Source organism: Sturnira hondurensis, unplaced genomic scaffold (genome assembly GCF_014824575.4).
Source record: "Sturnira hondurensis isolate 20B ecotype Veracruz unplaced genomic scaffold, ASM1482457v3 Scaffold0022215, whole genome shotgun sequence".
Taxonomy (NCBI): Eukaryota; Metazoa; Chordata; class Mammalia; order Chiroptera; family Phyllostomidae; genus Sturnira; species Sturnira hondurensis.
In genome coordinates, this window is record NW_028094846.1 from 7,040,218 (window position 1) to 7,065,586 (window position 25,369).

At 40.6% G+C, this 25,369-nt stretch overlaps 1 protein-coding gene across 3 annotated transcripts in view; it reads right to left on the reverse strand.

The window, feature by feature from the left end:
• The window catches only part of COP1 (COP1 E3 ubiquitin ligase), a 116,336-nt gene that overhangs the window by 76,367 nt on the left and 14,600 nt on the right, over positions 1-25,369 (reverse strand). The window contains exons 3-6 of one of the 3 annotated variants that reach the window (XM_037034873.1): positions 20,975-21,072; positions 16,759-16,823; positions 15,949-16,068; positions 8,005-8,073 (exon numbers count right to left, since the gene is read on the reverse strand). In XM_037034873.1, coding sequence (XP_036890768.1) covers positions 8,005-8,073; positions 15,949-16,068; positions 16,759-16,823; positions 20,975-21,072 — 352 coding nt within the window. Of the gene's footprint in view, positions 1-8,004; positions 8,074-15,948; positions 16,069-16,746; positions 16,824-20,974; positions 21,073-25,369 lie in introns of all 3 variants that reach the window. The other 2 variants (XM_037034872.1, XM_037034874.1) reach the window with 2 other exon arrangements.

Here is a 25,369-nt window from a genome sequence, read left to right on the forward strand (position 1 = left end):
ACCTCAGATGCACAAACATTCTGGAGAATACTTAAAACCCCACTAATGATTAAAGAAAAAAAAAGATCCTCTTAGAAAGCTGGGAATAGAAATCTATTTCCTTGGACAATCAAAAGTGCCTAGAAGAACCTACAGAAATCATCGTACCTAATGGCGAGGCGCTGAAAGCTTTCACTCTGAGATCAGCACCACCACTAGGATGCCCGCTATCACTTCTACTCATCACTGTACCAGGTGTCCTAGCCAGCAGAGTAAGACAAAAATAAATAAATAAAAGATATAAGAATCATAAAGAAAGGCCCTGGCTGGTGTAGCTCAGTGGATCGAGCGCGGGCCTGTGAAGCAAAGGATCACGGTTCGATTCCCAGTCAGGGCACATGCCTGGGTTGCAGACCAGTTCCCAGCAGGGGATACATGAGAGGCAACCATACATTGACATTTCTCTCCCTCCCTTCCCCTCTAAAGATAAATAAATAAAATCTTTAAAAAAAAAGAATCATAAAGAAAGGAACTAAACTGTTATTTGCAGATGACGTTGTGTACACAGAAAACATAAAAGAATCTACAAATTCTCAGAAGCAATGAGAGTTTAACGACGTTGCTGGATGCAAAAACTTGTATGTGTAAAAATCAACTGTATTTCTACGTACCAGCCACAAAGAGTAAGGAAAGGAAATTAAAGACATAGATATCATTTACGATAGCATTTAAAAATGGCTGAAGACTTAAGAACAAATCTAAAATAAAGATGTATAAGAGCTATACTCTGAAACATATCAAAATTTTATAGGACATTCTTATGGACCAAAGTAGAGAGAAATACCATGTTTACAGTCTAGAAGACTCAATATTGTAAAGATATAGTCTCCCAAACTGACCTACAGTGTAATCCCAATAAAAATCACGGCACCACAGAAACACACTAGCTGGTTCTAAAACTTGTATAGAAATACGGAGAGCCATGAATAGCTGAGCCATGAATTCCCAAGAAACAATAGCTCACTGTAAAGTTCCCGTATTTCGTACAATGCAGCATTGCCAAAAACAAACAAACAAACAAACAGAGACAAAGAGACCAGTAGAGTGTAGGAGAAAGCCTAGAAGCAGACCCACACATACACGGCACATGGTGCATGACAAAGGTAGCACCCCAGAGGTGGGGAAAGGATGAAGTCTTTCATTAAGGGTGCTCAGACAACTCGTTATCCACGTGAAAAGTTCCCTATCCCCCACATTATACACAATAAATCCCTAAGCAGATTACAGACCTGAATGTGAAAAATAAAGAATTAAAACCTCAAATAGATAACATAGCAAAAATGTCTTCATGACCTGCACTGGAGAATTCTTTACCTAACACAAAAGGCATTAATTATACCAGGAAAGATGAACAAATCTGACTCCATTAAAGACAGAAGCTTCTGCTCATTAAAAGACATCAATTAAGACAATGAATAAAAGCAGCCCATTTAGAGGGGGGAAATATTTGCTATAAATAGATAGATAAAAAGAATTTTTTTATCTAGAATATATATATATATATATATATGCACCAAACCATGAACAAAATCAACTAAACAGAAAAGATGCAAAAAGCCCTAAGCAAGTATTTCACACAGACACAAAAACTTTAAATGGCCATTACACATAGTACCACGCCCTCAACTTAATCATCAGGAAAATGCCAATTAAAACCATTAAGAGGTAGGGGCAATACATACCACCCAAATGAGCTAAACTGGAAAGTCTACTGATACTAAGTATTGGCACAAATACAATACAATAACAGGAACACTCATATGATGCCCACAGGAAGTGTAACTAAGTCATACAAGTGGTTAGAAAACGTGTGCACATATCCTATGACTCATCAATTCCACTTCCATGTACGTCCCATACAGACACACATGCTAATGCGTACCAGGATAAGCATGTCAGATAGTAGTAGCATTGTGTGAATAGCTCCAAACTGAAAACAACTTCATAGTCCATCGGCAACAAAAATGGGGTGTAATCATTTAATACAACAACAAAAACAAGTCAACTATAGCCATACACAATAATATGGATGAATCTTAACACTGAGCCAGGGAAGACAAGAACAAAGTATTACTGTAGAATTGCATTTATGTAAGCTCAAGAGAGAGAGGGGAGAGAGACATAGGCACCAAAAAAACAAAGAAAAAAAGGAGGTGACTACCAAATATCAGAATATTAACTGCCTAACAGGCAAAAAAGAAGGGTATCACCTGGAAAGAGGAGGAAGCTTCAGGGCTCCTAGCAATAATCAGCCATTTAATCTGGATGGTGGTACATGGACAGGCACTCTACGATGATTCTTTAAACTGTGTTTGCTGAATAAACTTTTCTGTGCTTTATTCCACATAAAACATTAAAAAATTCAGTTCACTAAAATTCAAAACAAAACCAAGAGGAAACCACAACTCATCAAAACAGTCCTATTACATACAGTAAATTAAACAAATACTACAAATGTCCAGAAGTACACTTTATTTTTTTTTCACTTTACACCTTGATCTACTTTATTTTTTTAAATTTATTTAATTGTTGTTCAAGTACAGTTTTCTGTCTTTTACTCCCATCCCAGCCCACCCCGCTGCAATGCTCCCCACCTCCCTCCCATTCACCCCCCCTCGCTTTAGTTTTTGTCTATGTGTCCTTTATACTTGTTCCCGTGAGTCCTTCCCCTTTCCCCCTGAAATTCCCTCCCTTTTTCCCTCTGGTCCCTGTCAGCCTGTTCTGTATTTCAGTGTCTTTGGTTATATTTTGCTTGCATGTTTGTTTTGTTGTTTAGGTTCCTGTTAAAGGTGATATCATGTGGTATTTGTCTTTCACCGCCTGGCTTATTTCACTTGCATAATGCTTTCTAGTTCCATCCATGATGTTGCAAAGGGTAGGAGCTCTTTCTTTCTGCTGCATAGAATTCCATTGTGTAAATGTAACATAGTTTTTTTAAAATTTTTTAAAAGATTTTATTTATTTATCTTTAGAGGGGAAGGGAAGGAGAGAGGGAGAGAAATATCAATGTATGGTTGCCTCTTGTGAGTCCCCTGCTGGGAACTGGCCTGCAACCCAGGCATGTGCCCTGACTGGGAATCAAACCGTGATCGTGTGGTTCGCAGGCCCGCGCTCAACCCACTGAGCTACGCCAGCCAGGGCTGTACCATAGTTTTTTGATCCATTCATTTACTGATGGGCACCTAGGTTGCTTCCAACTCTGGGCTATTATAAATTGTGCTGCTATGAACATTGGGGTGCATAGGTCCTTTTGGATTGGTGTTTCAGGGTTCTTAGGATATACTCCTAACAGTGGAATTGCTGGGTCAAAAGGCATATTCATTTTTAGTTTTTCTTAGAAAATTCCATACTGTCTTCCATAGTGGTTGTACCAGTCTGCAATCCCACCAACAGTGAACTAGGGTCCCCTTTTTCCCACAACCTCTCCAACATTTGCTGTTTGTTGCTTTGTTTGATGGCCACAGAAATACATTTTAAAATGAAATCAAATTAAATATATACAGCAATTGTTCAAATGCTAGCACTAATTTACACAGATGAAACTGGCTTTTACGTGGAACCCAAAGCCCATCTGTTCAATCTGAACATGAGGAGGAACGACATGTTCAGTTATACACAGGCATCGATTTACGCACTGTGGTGGGCAGGTCCCCACCCCTCGGTGTTCACGCCCTTGTGTGGGCTGGGTCTCGGGGTCTGCTTCCAATGATCAGTAGCACACATGCTGGGATGTTGCTTCTCAGATTCAGTCACAAACAGTATGTGAACGCTGTTTTCAAAGCCTCTCTTGCTTTCTCACATGTTCTCTGACGGAAGCCGGCTGCATGCAATGTAGTAAGCTATCCTATGGAGAAGCCCGTGTGGCAAGACGCTGGCATTTCTGTCCAAGAGCCAGTGAGTGAGTGAACTTAGCCTGGTTGCTATTCCAGAGAGACCCTGAAACGGCTGCCCTGGCCACACCTTGGCTGCAGCTCTGCAAGAAGCCCTGAGCCACGGCACCCAGTTCCACGGCCCCAGTGTGCCTCACCCAAGACAGTAAATGTTTGATGGTTTCCGTCACTAAATCTGAGGTCCACTATGTGCCGATTCTTGTTTCTTAATATTCAAAAGAGCCGGTAGGGTAAAATAAATTAAAAATAAAAATTAAACATAGGATTTTAACAGCCCTAAAATACTAATGGAATGTAACACTGGAGTAAATAAGTACGTTAAATCTGACAAGTGAAGGAACCCAAAGCACTAATCCGAAAGAACAGAAGCACCTTTATGTTCATTGCTGTGTTATTTACAGTCACCAAGATATGGGAGCAGCCCAAGTGTCCTTTGGCAAATGAGCGGATAAAACAACTATGGGACATTTACACAACAGAATACTACTCAGTCATTAAAGGAGAAAATTTTACGATTTGTGACAGTATGGACGGACCTGTAGAGTATTATGCTAAGTGAAATAAGCCAGTCAGAGTCCAGACAAATACCATATGATCTCACTTACAAGCGGAATCTAGTGAACAAACTGAACTAACAAGGGAAATGAAGACAAACTCGTAGGTGGAGAACAGATGACAGCTAGTGGGGGACAGGGATGGAGGTTGGGGGGGAGGAACTGAACAAAAAGGAAAAAGGGCTCATGGACATGGACAACAGTGTGGTGACTGCAGGGGTGCATATAAGGGGACTAAATGGTAATGGGAAAAAATACAATAAAATTAAATTTAAAAAATTTTGAAAAACAGCTGAAAAGCAGATTTCACTTCTTTTTGGTATATACTGATGTCTAACCTAAGACCCCCCCATAATCCCAATTGAAAGTTAAGTCTGAAATCACAAAGTTAATGTTCAAAAGCAGTAGTTTGCCTCCTGCTCATACTGCATCTTGTTTAACTAAGTTCAAGTATGAATTATACTACAGGAGATAAGACCTTTACCTTTTATACTCATTTTGAAGATTAAATATACAAATATACTTTTAATATCTAACATAAAACATAACCACTCATTTCATTCTATCTGCACTAAGTCTCGAGGCATTAACTCTATTTTCTAGACTAAAGTTTACTATGATTACAAATCCCTACTGTACCAGACTCCAATCACAAAGAAATGTATGAAATGTAATCAAAGTAACAGCTAGAATTCTTCAAATCTGTTCAGCTAGTTCCAAATTTTCAAGTGTTTAAAACTTTGTTCACCTAGCTCCTCCAGGTGCCGTGTGTGATTAAACCTGAAATACTGGATGTCACTGAACGGCGGACACACTGAGCACAGAAACCAAGTGTGCACGGTGCCGTCAGGCACAGAAGAGGCCCCATAGCCACAGCAGCACGGTCCTCGGGTAGGCCGCTCACCGTGACAACACACAGACAAGGGGACACAAAACAGATCCTTCACAAGATCCCTTTGCGTCCAACTTTCAGTAAGCTGAAAAATACTACAGCACAATTAACCCAGGCATTTCATAACAGATGCACAGAAACACTGATACTAAGAGGAATGTGATCAAAGGCAGTATCACAGAAGGCATTACTGAGGCCACCAGCCACCAAATCAGAGAGAGGAAAACTCAGGATCACAAGAAGAGTTAGTGTTAAGAAGCAATTCTCCATCGAGTTCTCCTATTTCTGCTTATCTTGTGATAGCTGTTGTTCCAAGTCATCTTTTCAGGAATGTATAGAGAATGCCCTGGCAAGAGAGAAACAGTGCCTTCTTCCAGGAAAGAGGGCAGATTTGTTTTCGGATCAGTTTAGTGAGAACAGTGTATTCCTACAGGGCAAAGACCGGACAGGTGTGTTAGCAGACCCCTTGAAAAGACTGGGGTCCCCAAGTTCAGGTGCCTTAGTCGTAACATAAATCCACTGCACGTGTAGTGACCATCTGGGTCCATCACTACACTGCCGCTGTAGCACATGGGGGTCAGAGGTAACTGATGCAATCATGAGGCCGAAGCCGCCAGCAGTGATGCAATCAGACCTTTATCTCCAACCCAGCAGTCGCGTCTTCCGCCAGCATCTATACACTGAGGCAGGGTAACCTGTCAGCCCGCTGGCAGGATAAAAATCTCTCATATGCTATATCCTTATTACCTGAAATGACTTCGAATCTAACAAACTATTGCAAACATTAATTGACCCCCTAGAGAAGCACTAAAAAACCTCAGGGGCTAACAAAAACCTTACATAACTCAGGATACAGACAATGGCAAGCCATTTCATTTAAACCCCAGATACCCTCTTACTCGTACTGCTGACTTACCAGATTCACTCACCATTCAGTACCAGAAACTTCCTACGTACTACATCTCACTCTCAGTGAGATTAAAGTCTAAGCCAGGAAGAAACACAACTGTAAAAAGAGCCTCGCATTCTGCTTTAAAAGAGGGGCTGTAGGTAGTGTATGAAACACGAAGAATTATCACCCTTCCAAAGAATTGCCTACAGCAAAATGTGTCACATGTACATACTCAATAAGTTTACTTNAAACCCCAGATACCCTCTTACTCGTACTGCTGACTTACCAGATTCATTCACCATTCAGTACCAGAAATTTCCTACGTACTAAATCTCACTCTCAGTGAGATTAAAGTCTAAGGCAGGAAGAAACACAACTGTAAAAAGAGCCTCGCATTCTGCTTTAAAAGAGGGGCTGTAGGTAGTGTATGAAACACGAAGAATTCTCACCCTTCCAAAGAATTGCCTACAGCAAAATGTGTCGCATGTACATACTCAATAAGTTTACTTTCATACATTATAAAATTTTCAACTTTGCTGCTCCAAGTGTGGTCTGAGGACCCAGAGCAGTGTCACTGGGAACTGGCTGAGAAAGCAGACCATGACAGCCCCTGAGCAGAACGTGGATTCCAACAGGATCCTAGGGGAACTCCCATGCACTTAAAGATTAAGAAGTACCCACCCCAAATAAAAGAATAAATAAATATTACATTTATAATAAACGGATAGTGTTTTTGTTAACAGAAATATTAAGATCAAAATTGTTAAAAATTAAGAATTTGTTAACAAAAATTAAGAACACTAAGCCATGTAAAAATAATTAGCAATAAACACTCGCATAATACAGAAAAATTTTATCTGAACTAAGAAAAAATTAAAAATATACATCATAAATCATCAAAAAAGGGGGATACATAAAACTAAAATAAATGTAAGGTTCTGGCAATGCACACTTCAAGTACTTCATCAAAATGAACACATTTCTCATCTTTTTATTTTAAAAAATAATAAAGGTAGCCTATGACCTAGCACAAAGTAGATGGTCATATTTTTTTAATGAGTAAAAAGTATCCTAATTAGGTAAGTCTAACTAAAAACATATGAGAGTTGAGATAGCCATGAACTTAAGTATAAAATAACTTTCAGAGTCACTTTCGCGTGCTGCTGAGAGCACAGGACTTTGCCCTTGACTTTTCCACAGTCAGTACCAGTGTGAAACGACTGAGGAATTCTTCAAATGTTAAATCAGAACATGTTAGTTATAAAATTGTTAATCAAAATTATCTTCTAACTATTCCGCATGACAATTTTCCAAGTTCTAAATAGACAGCTATATTTTGACATGTCTCTATCCCATCATACATTTTTACCATTAGAAAAATTGTAACCCTTTCTACTGAAGGTTCTAGTAGCTAAGTTTTCCTTGAGGGTGAAGGGTAGGCCGTCACTGATAATTCTACTCTACATTGTCTATACTTTGAGGTCAGTCATCGCAGCATTTAATCCCATAGAAGAGTTGTCAGCACAACTAGACAAAGGGACTTGTACATAATCAAGTTGTAACAGTAAAAGAAGTCAAAATAACAAAACTTAAGAAAAATTCATGAAAACTCAAATGTTTAAACTTAAATGTTTAAAAAAAATTTTTAGCCTGAAATGCCTTTACAAAAATGGGGGAAAACGGGAATAGTCAACAACAGGAAATAAAACATTATGTAAAATACATAAAATAATATACCTCTCTCTTATTTCTTCTTGCAACCTTGAGGAATTCCATAAGGATCTGTAGTTGGGCTGCATGGGATTCCTATAATAGAAAATTATAATTGTTCTTTTAAAAATGTAACTATGAGTTCAAAGTTTTCTTTAACACCACAATATAATCAGTATGAAGCAACTTAACGCACCCATTCCAGTCAGTCTATTACTTCCGTTTACTCAGTTGTCCCATCTGCTAGTTGGCATTTGAAGAAGCCAGCCATTTTCTCTAAAACTAATTTTAAGAAACAGGTGTTTTAAATTACACTCCTCATTTAGCTGCCGAAAAAGCACTCATGGCAACGGGCAAGCTGCTATCTGTCCTCCCCGCCTGTCCCCCGGTCATACTAACACTGATGCGTCATCAAGGCCAGAGTCATGGTGGGACAGACACAGTCCCTGGATACTAACATGGCTTTCCCCATAGCAACGTCAATTGCAGAGGAGTAAGAAGCATGATAAATGGAAAGAAATCCAAAACAGTCAGAAGTCAAATTTATTACTTCTGATTATCACCTACTCACAGATACGCAAATTAACATAGTTCTACAGAACATTTCAGTCATAAACACTTAAAAACAAAAAGTTTAATGGAATCAAGTGAAGGGAGGGGCAAGTAACCCAAACTGGTATCAAACAAAAATGTAGCAGATAAATGATACTTATAAGCTTGACAATTTCTGGATATCAAAAAATACAACTACAAAAAACGTATCTTTACCCCAGCTGTAGGCAACTGCCTAGGTTGCCTTGTACGTAGGCCAGTGTTCCAATGCTGGGAGAACAGCAGCCAGTATCGGGTTGGCATTCTGGGCCTGGTTCATGCCAACACTGTTGTTAACTATACCAGAATGCCAGCATAGTTAAAATAATAATAAAATAAAAAAACCAGATCTTTAAATGACCTAAGCTCACTTCTTTCCCATACTGCTTCCCGAGGGCCAAAGCAGCCCTGCCTGGTCTCTCTCCTGTGCTTCCTCTTTGCTAAGAACTTCCTTGTTTCACTGTGCCGAGCTTTAATAAACGCACTCCGAATAAATACATACGTACATAAATAAATTTGTGAGAATGTGGTGTCACGAGTGCTTCACAAGTGAAATTTCTTTCTTGCATAACCAAGTGGCATAAACTGAACCTGAGACACATTCCTGAGAAGTTAAACTGTCACAAAAACAAACTCACAAGAGCTGTTGCCCAACGATGAGGAAGAGGTATCCCAGGATCCTCTGCATGTGTCTTGGGACACCTCAAACTGATTACCCTTAACTGTCTACAGATTACTAATGGCTAGAGAGCAATGATCACACCTTTATAAAAGGTGTGATCTATAAAAGGAGCATGCACAGCCAAGACTGCTAATAAACAGCACAGTTTCATTTGCACAGGGAGTGTATAAACTATCTTCAAAACAGTAAGTTTGAATACTTTACTTCTGTGAAGCAGAACATGTAAACAGGTTAAGAATACTATCGATTTGTAGAAAGAGGGGAGAGTCCCACAGAGCTTCACGGTGAAAGAAAAACCAGTTTTCCTTTGGCCTTGTAATACTGTTTGGCTTTGCAAATTAGGAGCACTATTTATTCCTTGGATTTTAAGGGAAGGAAAAAGGAATGAAAGGCAAGAGAAGGAGGAGGTTCGAAGAAAAGACAAGAGAAGACTTGACTTCCCAGTGTAACAGATAATCAATTTTAGGATTCTAACCCACAAACCGTGTAAATCTTTCAACGCTTCCCTACCTGACTTCAGGGTCCCTACCTACAAAATAAGCAGGTAACATTTCACAAATGAGGTCATTTTGCCATATCTTGTGTCACTGGTACTATGACTTAGGTGCTAAATTTTCTCTTTATCAATACATTCTTTTCCTTGAATCTACTGTTAAAAAGTTCTAAAGGATATGTCCTTCTCCTCGAATGATGACTACACACAACGCAACACAAAATGCTTCTAGAATAAGAAGCATTTCAGGTGATACCCACACACAGTTCATAATGACGAAAGGAACAAACTCATCAGAAGATATAACGATCCTAGACACGGAGGCACCTAATGAGAAGTTTCAAAATACATGAAGCAAATGTCACAGAAAACAATGCAAGACAGACAATCAAAACTGTATTAACACCCCCCTATCAGTAACGGAAAGAACTAGAAGGAAAAGATTTGAATGTCAACGAACTACCATAGTCAATGTTTATAAAAGCATTACAACAAAAAAACATATTGTTTTCAAATGCAAGTGATCATTCAACAAAACAGACCATATACCATAACCAAAATCATAATAAATTTCAAAAGACCAAAAGCATGCAAACTGAACTTCTACACCAGGCAGAATACTCAAAAGGGTTGCCTCAAATAGTGCAGCAAATTAGCCTAGACAAAAACCTGCTCTGGCCCCACCTAACAAAGCTTAAAAACAAAATTCAAGAGAATCAAACTTTTTCCAAGTAACTTAACTACACGCCAGAACAACCTTCAGGAATGTATAGTGGAATGCAAAAATATCCAGCATCAAACAAGGTAAAATTTATAATTTCTGGCATACCATGACAACATTAATAAACATGCAAAATAAGAAGGAAAATATATCCATAATAAGGGGGAAACTCAGCAATAAAAGGATACAGAAATAACAAAAATAATAGAATCATTAAACAAAAACATTAAAAGAATTATTAGATCTACATACATGTTCTAGAAGTTACAGGAAAGCAATCAGCAGGTAAGGAAACAGTGGATTTGACAATAGAAATAGAAACTAACCAAAATGAACTAGATAAAAGAAAAAGATAAGGCATAAATGAATAGAGCTATTTATTAATGAGCTGTGGAAGAACACCAACCAGCCCAACAGTTACGTAATTAGAGATCTCAAAGTGGAAGAAGAGGGGACAGAAAAATATTTGAAAAATTAAGGACTGAAAACTTTCCAAATCTCCTGTAAACTACAAACCCACAGAGATCCAAGACCCTCAAAAAGCTTCAGAAACAGGAAACATGGTGGGGGGACAACTCTCCCAAAGCAAACCAAAATCAAAATGCTTAAAACTATATAAAGGACATTTAAAACTCAGAGAAATATACACCATTCTGAGTACTAGAGATAAGAATGGCAGCAGACTTCTCATCTGAAATGCAAGACAGGAGAAAATGGAGAAACATCTCAAAAATATGGAAATACCTAGCCTGGTGGCTCAGTTGGTTAGAGGATCTTCCTGATACACCAAGGTTGTAGGTTGGATCCCCGATCAGGGCCCGTACAAGAATCAACCAATGACCCTGGATGAGTGCCTCAGTTTGGTTGAAGTGTCATCTTGTACACCCAAAAGGGTACCAGCCAGGGCACATACCTCGGTTACAGGTTCGATACCTAATCGGGGAGAGTACGGGAAACAGCTCATCAATAATTCTCTCTCACATCAATATTTCTCTGTCTCTTCCTCTCCCTTTCTCTCTCTCTAAAAACCTATAAACATATCCTCAGGCAAGGATTAAAAAAAAAGAATCAACCAATGAATGCATACATAAGTGGAACCATAAATCGATATTTCTCTCTCTCTCTCTCCAATCAGCCAATAATAAGTAATTTTTAAAAGATACAGTTAAGAAATAAAAATTAAATACTGAAATAAAGTAAATCTAGAATTCTCTACTTATTTAGAAGTACTTTTCAAACAAAGGCAAAATAAAGGCCTCCCCAGACACGGAAGCTGAAAGAACTCATCACCAGCGGACGTGCGTTAAAGAAATGGCAGCAGCTGTCCTCCGGGCAGCAGGACGTCACAGACGGGATGCGGGAGTGAATGGAGCGCACTGGGAGGGGAAACTATCTGGGCAAATGTAGGACTTACGAAGTCATGCTGCCTAACCACAGTGCAATTCAACTAGAATTCAATTACCTGAACATATTTTTGGAAAAGTAGCAATTTCCAAAACACACACACACACACACACACACACACACACAAATATCTGACAACTATCAGTTAGGCAGAAATTTAAAAAGAGATAACGCCAAGTATTCATATGGTACAAACCCAAAGAACAATTGGGCAATATTTAATAATATTAATAAGTTAAAGTGTTCATGCAAACCCTATGAACAATTGGGGTTTGCATGAACCCCATGAACAAGTGGAGCAATTCCACCCTTAAATCACTAAGTATATATATATACTGGGTGGAGAAAAAGTAGGTTTACAGTTGTGAGTAAGCAAAATACAGAGTTCATTCTGTATTATTATTTAATTATTATATTATTTTCTATACGAACAACTGTAAACCTATGTTTGCCCTGTCCTGTATATGAACACAAGGAGACATGTATAACAATATTAAATGCAGTCTTGTCACTCAAAATTAAGAACTGGGAAGAACCTAAACATACATCAATAGGGGAAGAGATATGTTCTTGCAATGGAATACCATAGAGAAGTTCAAATAAATAAACTAGATCTATGTTTATCAACATAAACCTCAAAAATAAACAAAGAGGCATATGTTAAAAGGAAAACTACAGCATATAGCTCTTTACGTAAACTTCTAAATTATACAAACAACACTTTCTATAGCTGTAGATACAAATATATGTGAGGAAGGCATGTACATGCTTGAGACGGACGCTTGCCAGCTTCAGAAGGTGGTTATCCTGGGAGAATGAAATAAGACGAGAGATGAGAGGGCCTAAGCATAAAAAACTATTTAATTCTCAAAAGGCAGACCTAAGACATATATAACAAAGTGTTCAGAATAAGAAAAACTGAGATGAGGTATGACAAGTCTTATTATTTTCCGTACTTTTCTGTATGTTCAAAATATTCAGCAAGTTCAATAATAATGCCAAGTAAAATAGGAACACAATAACAGAAAACAACTACAAAACCAATGCTAGAAACTTAGCTTCGGAGATGCCTCCCTCTGCAAAACGTAACAGAAAAGGGTGTGTGGTCTAAAATGAAGATACTTGTAATTCTTCAATTCTAAGACAAAAAGCCCAAAGAAAACAAAGGTTCGTGTTGGCACATCAGAAGGTGGGAAGAAGGGCAGCGCCTCTCACCCCAGCACGCACACTCCCCCGCCTTCAGCGCGGCGCCCCATCCTCACCTGCACCGACTACGCGGGAGTCCTGGGAGACTCCTTGCCCACCGCAGGAATAAAGAAATAAAATACTAGTATTCTCCAAAGATACGAACAGGAGAATCATTTGCTGTGAGTGCTATAGGAACTGACCGGAGATTCCAACTGCTTCTTAATCAGACTCTCAACCAATCTTACTTTCAACCTTCACTGTATCAGACGCCTAATGTGCCCAATCCCAAAGCCCGAGCTCCACACACAAATAGGGCTGGTCCTTGGCTACTTCCCCACTGCTGGCCTAGTGGTCACCTCTCTCACATGTTCCACTCCATTACTTTTCACCCATCTGCTTCAGGGCTTACAAAGAACTGCTGCCATTGTCTCGGGAGCACGGTAACTGCGTATGTTCAGTCTATAGAGAAGTCTCTTTACACCATTTATCTGCATGTGGAAATATTTACGTGATTTAGTTTACGTCCCCACCCTGCACGCTGCCTGCCCAGCAGGAGAATCTGGTCTTTTCCACAGCACTTACCACAATTCTAGCACATAGTAGATGCTAATAAAAAACATCGTTTAAAACCACAGGAGAGTGTTGGCAACAATTTTTAGAATATGATACCTAAAGCATAAACAACAAAATAAAAAGTAAACAAGGGGGACTACATAAAACTGAAAAGCATCTGCACAGCAAGAGACACGATCAACAAAGTGAAAAGGCAGCCTACAGGGCGGGCGAACGTCTGTGCAGATCACGCACCTCATCAGAGGCTGATGTGTAAATACGTCATGTATCCAAAATACAGAAAGACCTCAAAACTTAGTAACAAAAAACAATAATCCAACTTAAAATGGGCAAAGGACCCAAATAGACATTTTTGCCAAGAAGATACTCGAATGACCAACAGGTACGTGAAAAGGTGCTCAGCATCACAAATCACTGGGGAGATGCAAATCAAACCACCATAAGGTGCCTCTTCAATCAAAACCACAATAAAATGTCACTTCACCCCCATTAAAATGGCTATCATCAAAATGACAAGAAATAACAAATACTGAGGATATGAAGAAAAGGAAAACACGTGTGCATCGATGGTGCAAATGTAAACTGGTACAGCTGCTATGGAAAACAGCATGGAGGTGTCTCAAAAAAATTAACACTACAGCGATCACCAGCCATCCCACTTCTGAGTAAACGTCCAAAGAAAACCAAATCACTGTGCCGGGAAGAGCTCTGCACCCCACGTTCACTACAGCGTTACTTACAATACTCGAGTCACTAAAACCAGCTGAGTGTCCATCCATACGTGAATGGAGAGGTGCCACATACAGGCACACACCCCCACACGCCATGAAACACCACTCCACTCAGCCACAAGGAAGAAGGTGGTCTTGTCACCGCAACAGTGTGGATGGACCTTGAGGACATTATGTTAAGTGAGATAAGGCAGACAGAGAGAGACCAGTACTGTATTATCTCACTTATTGAGTGTTTGTGGAATCTGAAAAACAAAGAACTTATAGAAAAAGATACCAGATCTGTGGTTGCCAAAAGTTGGGGGACAGGGAACTGGACGAAGATGGCCAACAGGCGGAAACTTCCAGTTACAAGGTAGACTAAGTTCTGAGGATACAACCATGAACAACACAATAACTACAGTTAGTGCTCCTGTATTTGAAAGCTGCTAAAAGTAAATCCTAAAAATTTCCATCACAAAGAAAAAAAAGACATTAATATTATACGGTGCTGTGTGTCAATTGTATCTCAACAAACCTAAAATAAGTAAATAAAAAATTAGCCCTCTCCGCCCCTCAAAAGCCACAGTTTGGGAGACTCAACCTCACCTGCTCCTTCCTCCCACTCCATGTTCCCATTCTATTACGTGGGATCAAGGTCAAGCATGTAATCAGAATCTATCCACAGAATTTCTTAAACCGAAGTTGGAAGGGAAAGTCCTTTTTCTTCTATCAAAAAACATAAATATAAATGAGGGACTACAAGCGAACCCACTATCCCCCACGGGATAGACATCAGAAAAGAGAACCACGTCTGCCCCAAAGAAACGCCCACGCTCCCACAAGAGGCCTGAAAGCCAGACTCTCAACACCACGGAAGAGCCCGAGCTCCACCTGGCAGTGCCCAGAGAGGCCGTGGTTGCCAAGCTCTTCCTTTTCATGCGTGTGAACTACTCACTCCCGCGTCCTATCACTAAGCAGCCCCGTCTTATACAAGCTAAGGCAGGGTGGGTATTCGCTTATGCTCAGGTGTGTGCTGCCTATAATGGATCAGACTCAGTTCCTACTACATGCAAACTCACATGTTACATTTTGACACAAAATAAATGCAATTTCATATTTACTGACATTTTATCACAACAAACGGTATATTCAGTGTCAGTTCTCATCTTTGTAAATGCTGTTAGCTAAGCCGCGGATGACTGTGCTGCCGGTGGGCACCTGCTGGGAAGGCTTTATGTAGATTAAAGAAAAAACAAGTCTATTTTCTCCTTCAAATCTTGTAAGTAAAAAGGGGACAACATGGCAAAGAAGATATTCATCAGAAGAAAAATGACCAACATCTTGTACTTTCTCATGCTTTTGTTAATACAAACTCAGCTTTTGTTAATACAAACTGGCCACTCTGAGTTATATTACAAGAATCTGTTCTTCCTTTTATTTGAAAAAGGAAAAGCTCTTAGGAGTGACACCTCAAATATATTTCCTGCTGAATAAAACTGGATGGATCAAGCAACACTACCCTATTATCCACAAACATTTCTAAATCTTTTTCAACGCAATAAAGAGTTCCGTTGACATCAGTTCTGTTCACAGTTCCGTCACTTACTGCTTCCAGTTGCTTCTTCTTCTGCACTAGGAGCTCCAACATGAGGTTGACATTGGCCAAATCAAGGTTATCTTGGTCAGTTCCCAGTAAATCCTGAAAGATTTGCCACCTGTGGCCATTCTAAAAATGAAGAAAGGAAGAAACGAAGTAACTCTCTAAGAGACTGTTTTGGAAAGCCTAAAATAAACGTTTAACTGCTTCTTCCCAATACATTTATTACATAGATATCAAAAGTAAACTATAATGTTCCAACCTCCTCCGTCCCAGCTAGTGACTTCCCACTATCATTTAAATGCCATTTTTCCCTTAAATGAATTTAGATAACAGATAAGAAAGGCATATTCAAGACAAATGATAACTCAGCATCTCTAAAGGTATATCCCTCAGAAATAAGTGCTCGGATTTTAATTACTGTTCTAGCCATGTTTTCAACTTTGTATCTGGTTGTAAGGCATTAACTTAAGCTCACTTGCCTCAATAATTTAGGGCTAATCCTTCAAGTTAAGAATCTTTCAACAGTTTTTCCAAATGACCACACATAGTTTCACCCTGCCATATCCTTCAAATGGCAGGTACTACAAGCCAGCTGTCTCAGTGCGATCCCTCCAAACCTTCCACACGATTACCACTAGAGCACATTTTAAACAATGCAGTTAAAGTTCTTTATAGAACAAAACAATCTTAAACAAAGCCCCTTTCACAAAAACCAACAATATGCTACACTTGAATACCTAATATTACACCAATAAAAACAATGAATGAAATGTATTGAAAGTAGTAATAAGAACTGAAACATACGGTGCTACTCACTGAGTGGTCCAATTTGAACCTCTTCTCCTCAAACCTTTGCTTCTGTTTCAGAATGAGCTCATTCACTGAAAATACAAGCAAACCAAGAAACACATAATTTACATTTTGTTAAAGATATCGTCTAGCCCTGACCGGTGTGGTTCAGTGAGTCAGGCATGATCCCACAGAACAAAAGGTTGCCAGTTCGACTCCCAGTCCGGGCACAGGCCTGGGTTGAAGGTTTAGTCCTTGGGCAGAGGCTGGTATGAGAGGCAACCAACTGAAGCTTCTCTCCCCCACCCTCTCAAAATACATAAAAAACGCTTCAGAATCTGTACCCACCCTCCCATGTTTCAGCGATGACACTCCTGGGCCCCTGGAGAGATGACCCTTCACTGTGTGAGGCTGGCCCATGTTCTCCTTGGTAACTGGTTGATTCTACAAGGTAGGCACTAAAAATTTATATATATATTTTGTGTGTTTGTTTGACTCTTCTGTAAATAACATGGCAGGCAATGTCAGTTACCTATCCAAAAACCATCCCACCTTTTTTTTTTTTAAGTAATAGCATGACTGTTCCTAATTATGCTATTTACCACATCGTTTCAGAGGCCGAGCTTCTCCCCAGACCCAGGGTATGATCCTTGACTGGCTAAACCTGTCTAGTCATTTACACCCTAGCCAGTGATTGACACTGGGTCAAGTACATGACCTAGTTTTGACCAGTGAGGGGCATGCTGTCTTCAGGAAAGAGGAGAGGAGAACACCAAGCTCTCTTCTTGCAAGCATTAACGGACAAGATCTGGAACTGCTCAGAGCCATCTTGTAGTCTGGAGGAAATCAAGCCAAAGACCAAGTCATATGTTGGGGATGGAGGAACAAAAAGAGGAAAAAAACTTGGTAAGATTACTGAAACACAGAATTAGTTCTAATAATTCTTTTTACAGGAATCAATACATTTTCCTTAATGTAGAAGCCACTTTTAATCAGATTATTCTGTCTCTAACAGCCAGTTGATTAAAAAACGATAAAGGGAAACTAGCACTAGGCTAGGTGGGCACTTTAATTTACAGACGTCTCACTGGGTGGTCTTCCCATTTAGAGACGAGGGACTATGAGAGCACGAGGACCTTGACGGCGGTGACAAGACAGTACAAGAGAGAGGTGGAATACACACCCAACTATCCAGTAATTCTCACCAAACCACAACCCAACGGCAAATGTTTCTGAACACTAGAGATCCACACTGGAGATCCAATCTTCACAGACAAGTAAGACTAAATCTCAGTAAGACTCAATCCAGGACTCAAGAGGCTCAGAGTAGGAAGACAAATGTGTATGATGCAGTAGTTGTAATGTAATGTGAAAAATCCGAGCTTCCACTGAAACAGATTAACAAAGAACGCAGGAAGAGGGGCAATCAAAATGTAAGGAACAGGCTTTGAAGAGAAGATGACATCAGAATTGGGCCAGCACAGGCACACAGAGATTCACTTAGCAGAAAAGGACACAAAAATGAATTCAGAGAGGGTGGGGGGAGGGGGCGAGGGGCAAAGTCATCAAATACGAGGAGACCAAATGATTTAAAATCAATATGGCTGTGACACAGGGTCACAGTGATTCTGTTAATGACTAACAGGGCTAAGAACTAAGCCTGGAAATGCAAACAGACTGGACCCTGATTCTGAAAGGCCTGCGATATATCTCACATGCACAGATATCATTGTCATCCAGGGAAGATGAAGACGAGAACTTGGAATAATGCAGTATTGGGGATAAAGAAGAGTATGTGGGTAAGAGTTTAATGTTTCCATTACAGAATTAACCATTTTTATATAAAAATGTGACTTAAATAACTTAATACTTTACACTGCATTTCACCAAGAAATGTCATATACCACTGATACTGAAGTAGTCTATATCCATAATTATAATTCTCCAGACCCTCCCTACAGCCACAGTCCTGAGAACACACACTGCATTTCTACCGCTACACCTTCCCTCCCAGCAGCTGTCTTTTCAGACACAGGGCAGTGCAGCGGAACCAGACACACCCGGGCAAGGCTGCCCGGCCCCAGCACCAACTCTGCCGCTTACTTACTGGCTGCGGAGCTTCAGTTCCTTAACCTGCTGTGCCTCAGTTTCCTCACCTGAGGAATGCAGATGACAGCCGTGGCTGTCTTAAAGAAGAGAGAACTAAATGAGTCAGCACACAGAAAGCACTTAGGACAGTGCCTGGCAGTATAAGGTGAAGAAACACTTGAAAGGTGACGACGTCCTGGTGGAGTGGCACAGCCCAAACCAGAGCAGAGGGGAGCGGATCAGGGAGGCCAGCGGCACAACCGAGCTGTTCTGCACTGAACAGCTTCCTTTAGGGCACAGGAGGCAAACACAAGGCCTGCAGGCCAAATCCGGCCCCTCCACCTTGTTTTATCTGCCCGGCACTGGCAGAGAGGAGCCCCTTGCCCCCTAGTTAAGGAGTAGTTACATTATTATACAGTCCTAAAGTTACATTCGCAAGGCTGATGTGGCCCCTGGTGAAAATGAGTTTGACACCCCTGCTCTAGAGAGTGAGAAGTGAGAGAGTAGGAATAAGCATAATTCGTAGGTAGAAAATAGACAGGGGAGGGGTTAAGAAGAGTATAGCCAATGTAGACGCCAAAGAACTTACACGTATGACCCATGGACATGAACTACAGGGGGGAGTGCTGGTGGGAGGAGGGTACAGGGCAGAGAGGAATAAAGGGGAGAGAAAAGAATGGGACAACTGTAATAGCATAATCAATAAAATATATTAAAAATTTAAATAAAATAAAAATTTAGTAAATACCAGAATTTTCAGAACATTAGATTCCTTTCCGTATTTAGCCATTCCAAAAAAAGTAGTTTTACAAAGTTATGCAAATGATAGAAAAGTGATTCTGGAGCCCACACGGCAGCATCAGTCCGAGTTCAAGAACAAAGGGTTCTGCTTCGCAGGATTTTGTTTCTCTTTTCTCTAGATTAGCCCATGACATCCGGCCTGCAGAGTATCAAACCTCTTAGCATCTTCTCACTCAGCGAGTTCCCTCTCCAACTGTGTCATCAGACTATCTACCTGGAGGAACATGGTATTCCAACAGGAAATCTTCACAGTATTTCCCCCAAGATTCCTTTCTGCCATGAAATCACCGCATGACTGTCCTTCACGAAAAGATGCTATATGGCAGTGAAAATAAAAGAGGGGGGGAGACAGCAGCCAATGCAGTTTTAAAGCAGGGGTGACAACAAGAGGCACGGCCGAAAAGGCTCAAACTCGTGCTTTACTGTGAACAGCGTGAACCAGCGCAGTTTTAAAGCAGGGGTGACAACAAGAGGCACGGCCGAAAAGGCTCAAACTCGTGCTTTACTGTGAACCAGCGCCCGACCTGAGCCAAGTCAAGCAGCAACTGAAGCCCCTCAGGTCAGAACCGAACACGCAGGCCAACCTCACACCCCAGCTCCGAGTACGCTCGTCTTTAGAAAGAAGGGTGAACCTTTTCGATGGACATACCCAACAGTACCCCACTTCAGGCCTACCCACATCTGAAAATTATTTTTGGACAATTAACTGCCCTCCTAAAAACTCAATCTAAAGACTCCCCATAATACCTCAGGCGTTTCAGCACGTGGAAAGAATGTTTGGAGATGCAAAATCGGTCCCTGAGTGGATACAGCTCTCGACCACCCTGAGTCCCCAACTCCTCTCTCTTCTCCAGCCACCACTGCTCTCTCGAAAGCCTGCACCCCGGTCTTCCTGCCCCAGGTCTCACTCTTCAGTTGCCTCCCAGACTGCGGACTCTCCACCCCACGCACAAATACTCACCCCCAAAAGGGGTCTTTGCCCTTGCCCCCTCTCCATCAGCCCCTTATCCCACTGCTCCCAACTGCGGCCCCTAAAGCAGGACAGCGAGGATGCACAACTAGGTAACGAGACAGGTCTTCTGGACACCTGGCATTCTGTTAGCCTCACATTCGGTCCAGCCATCTATACAAGTATCTGAAAGTTGTGTCAATGAAATTTTGTTCAGAAACTTAAAAATAATATGGTATGGCATGGAACCTGTCACAACCCAGGTAAGATACGGGAAAGCACCTGGTGAGTAGGAAAGAGAGACTTGCTTACTCTAAGCTATAGTTTCTGAATCGATTACTGCTTGCGTACACTTTTGGGGAATGAGTATTTTTAAAAATACAAAAAAAAATTCAAAAGACTCACCCAAGAAGTTAGGATACAGATGGTCAATATTATCCACAACATAGTTACACTTGGGACATCTATTGTTGTCCTCCAAACTCTGGTGAATGCACTTGTAGCTATCAGCAGGGGAAAGAATGAAACAGGTCTGATTAGCAGTGATAGGTTAACACACAGGTCACAAAATAACGCCCACAGTCTTCTAGTCTTCATTTCAACGTACGTAATCGGTGATCAATTTACTTCAGCTCCAGTGTTTACACCATAAAGACACACGGGGCACTTATTAGACCACAGGATACAAATAAAAATAAACTCAAATAACAAATCTACTGAATTTAACATTTAAAAACTTGTACTAACTTGTATGTTTATGCAGTAGAAATAGGACATGACAACACCATGAAAAGTAAATGCCTATGATTTAATTAAGCAAACACAATTTGTGTTCTTGGGAGTGCTGATATCCTTAATACAAAAAGAGCTTATTCAAAAAAATGTAAATAAGAGAAAAACAGAAAAATTATTACCACAAAAATGAGTCAATAAGCATGAGAAAATCATCATCTCACCAGGACAAAAGACTGACTTAAACTACATATCAATTCTGACCAATCAGAACGGAAAAGCTATGGGGACAAGAACACTGCACGCACTGCTGCAGGACGCGTAAGGACCGCTCTCGGGAAGGCAAGTTACACGAAAAACCTTAAGGCTCCGGGCCTCCCCCTGATGCAGTGACTTGACTTCTAGGAATTTACCCTAAGGAAACAGGAGATCCGTATGTAGAAAGGTGTTCAACTCAAGCTTATCTGTACATAACACAATGAATTAGAAGCAATCAAAACACTAGGACATTGGCTAAATAAGTTTGTAAATATCAATCCAATGCAATGTACCATATATAGCCAATGAAAATGGCTGCAATATGTAAGTACAGCCATGAAAAATAATCAGTAACTATTAATAGTTACACCTGAGGAAACGTGATTATAAGAAATGTCTCCTTTCTTACCTTATATATTTCTGCAATGTTAGGCTTTTCACAATTGTGTATTATCTTATAATAAAAACTTTTAAAATATCATTCAACCAACCCTGAGAAATTTTCAATAGCTACTCATACTGGGACTCCTAAAAGAATCACTCAGTACCACACTGTGCTGACATCCTTGGGTGCCTATGTCTCCTGGTAAGTGTGTGTCTGATAACAGAGAATGACTGTTCTCTACAGCTGCATATGGTTGTCCACCTGCAAAATGGGAGTATTTTTCTCTCTATGTAAACAGGGATAAGTAGATATAGAAAAGTATAAATAATCAGAAAATTCTAGAACAAGGGACTATATAGAACAAAAGACGAATCACAAACAGTGGTCATACATAACAACCAGCTATAAAGAAAAACTAACAGCAAGGTGTAAGATGATGAATTAGTCAAAAGTCCCAAAAGGCAAGCTAGGACCCAGGCGCCATCGAAGAAGAGACACTGTGAGATGACAACACAGAGAGGGAACCTGTGAATCATTATTAATTTGCAATGAAGCAAAATAGTAAATGAGGACTCGGCAGCCAGTCTGAGAAGCAAAATGCAGGGGACAAGCTGGAAAGGGACAAAGATAAAGAACAATCCTTAACTCTGTATCACAAAGAAGCCAGATTTTTTATTGCCTTTCAGTTGGGCTACAGCTAATTGCAGGTTCACTGTCTTGCAGGAATGAATAAAGAGAAAGAAATTCCTAGTATATTGTCTCCAATCTGTTACTAGAAAAGAGTTACCATTTATAAGCGGATGTAAGACAAACACGGACTAAACTGATGCAGTCCAATTTAATTTAGTGTTCATAATTTGGATGGAGCCTTCAAGTGGGGTACTGCTTCACTCAATGACCAGCCAGGGTTCAAATTAGCAAACAGCTGATTCAATAGGCTTCCGTTAGTGACTGAAGTTCCATAGGCCTTACATGTTAGGATAGGGTAAATAATGATGAGCTTCTGTTTTAAACAAAGTGCAAAAATGTTTCAGTTTAGCAAGCCTGACGATGAGTGCGCCAACCTCCGGGTTTATTAGTTCTTGCCAAATTATGGTCTCCCTCCAACCGAAACCTGCTCTCTGGTGGATACTTTAAAACACATTCACATCAGGGTGTAACAAAGTAACTTGAATTGTAACAAGGAATAAGCTTACTTTTAATTGACTGGGGGGGGGGGATTTAAGAAACCAATGACTAGACTTATGGGGGAGGGAGATCACTTGGAAGATTATATGAAAGTCTAATCACTATGCTCTTTACCTGAAACTAATATAAAAGAATACTGAGTGTAAACTGTGATTACAAAAAACAATGAAGCTTTCCAATGACACAGGCACACCATGAAGATGATGGGACTCACAGAAAGATCCAGGCTGTCTAGTTATAAAATCAATGGGTAACTGACAACCCTTCCCAACACAAACAAGCAAGATTATTGAACTTCCTCAGCAGACTCTGCAGCACCTTTGTAAACACGGCAGTGAATACAGAAGTTAGAGGAGGGCAGTTAGAAAAAATTAAACCTCACTTAATCTGTTTCACACTTTAACACCTTCATTCAAGTCTTCGAAAGAAGAAGAGGAAGAAGTAGGAAGAGGATGGGGGAGGGGGTGTGGCAGCAGCACAGAAGAGACAGGTTGAGTGAACCAACAAAGGTTAAGGTCGGTGTCAGAGCCAGAACTGGAATCCTGGTCTACCCACCTCAAGAGCCTGCTCTTTCAGCTCTGTATCAGTCGTTCTCAGCGGAGGGCAATTTTGTCCCCTCAGGGATATCTGGCAATGTCTGGAGAAATTTTTTGGTTGTCATAACTGGGGTTGCTAGTGGGTAGAGGCCAGGGATACTGCTAAACAATATACAATACCCGGGTACTCACTCACCCACAACCATGAATTACGTATCTGGTCTAGTACACCAATACCACCAAGGTTGAAAAGCCTCCTCTATCTAAACTACCTAGTGTTCTAGAACGACCAAAACCCAAAGTTCCTAGGAATGGAACTTTCCCATGGGATGCTAAGGTGCTGGATCCATCCACGGACCAGAGAGAACACCCCTGCTGTACCATCAGCCTGGAAGCAGGATGCACACGGCCAGAATTTCAGTAGCAATGCAGAACAGAAAGTGATTCGTGAACCATAACAATGTCAGCTAAGAAAGCAACCTTTATTTTAAACTTATTTTCAAATGCCTGGCAGATTGGATACACGGGTACCTACCAATGAAGCCTCGTGCTAGAGGGCAAGCTAAGGGACCGCAGACGGGTCAGGGTGCCCAGTACTCTTCTTGCCCAACGGGCAATAACCTACCAGATAATGCATCCAACTCCATATAAGATTATGGGTCTAACTTCAACATGAACTAGAATGATGAATTAAGCCAGAACACAACAGAATCATTAAGGCTAAAATAATATACAGTGTAAATGATCTATGGAGATGATTAACTGCACGTAGAATATACCCCAAACAAAAGGAATTAAACATACACAGATAACATGTCCATTAAGATGGCTACTATTTTTTTAAAAAGTATTGACAAGGGTGTGTAAAAATCAGAACCCCGTGCGCTGCTGGTGGGGATGTAAATCGGTGCAGCCGAGGAAAACCGGGTGGCCGTCCCTCAAAACCACTCACAGCACCACCCACGACGCAGCGGTCCCACTCCTGGGTACAGACCCCGAAGAACTGAAAGCAGAGTCCCGAGGAGACATCCACACACCAACGTCCAAAGCGCATTATCAGTAATAACTAACAGGTGAAAGCAGCCCAGGTGTCCCCTGGCAGGTGAGCGGACAGACAAAATGAATACACGCAACGGAATGCACTCAGCCTTGACAGGACACGCTGCCACGGCTACAAAACGGACGAAACTTGAGGACATTATGCTGAGTAAACCAAGCCAGTCACAAAAAGACAAATACTGTTCAGTTCCACTGACAGAACAGTCAAATTTACAGAAACACAAAGCTAACCAGTGATTGCCAGAGGCTGGGTGGAGTTTCCATTTTGCAAGAAAAAGTTCTGGAGACTGACTGAACAACAATGCACACATACTTAGCATTCATCAACTTGAAAATTGGTTACAATGGTAAATTTTATTATGTGTATTTTACCACAACTACAACTTTTTAAAAATACATATATTGATGTGACATATCTAGAGGTAGCACTGAGCAACGTGATGAAGAAGAAAACAGAACTCCTTTTGTGTAAAGTACTTAGATTTACCACAGGTAAATTAGATTTCCTTTTGTGTTTAATCCGGGGTATCTTTTTCCTCTACCCTTCTAGTGTGCTGCCCTGCATGGCGCTTTATCCTGATTACCCAGCACCCCCCCACACACACTCCCAATTCTCTAAATCAGCAGTCAAAGCTCTTCAGC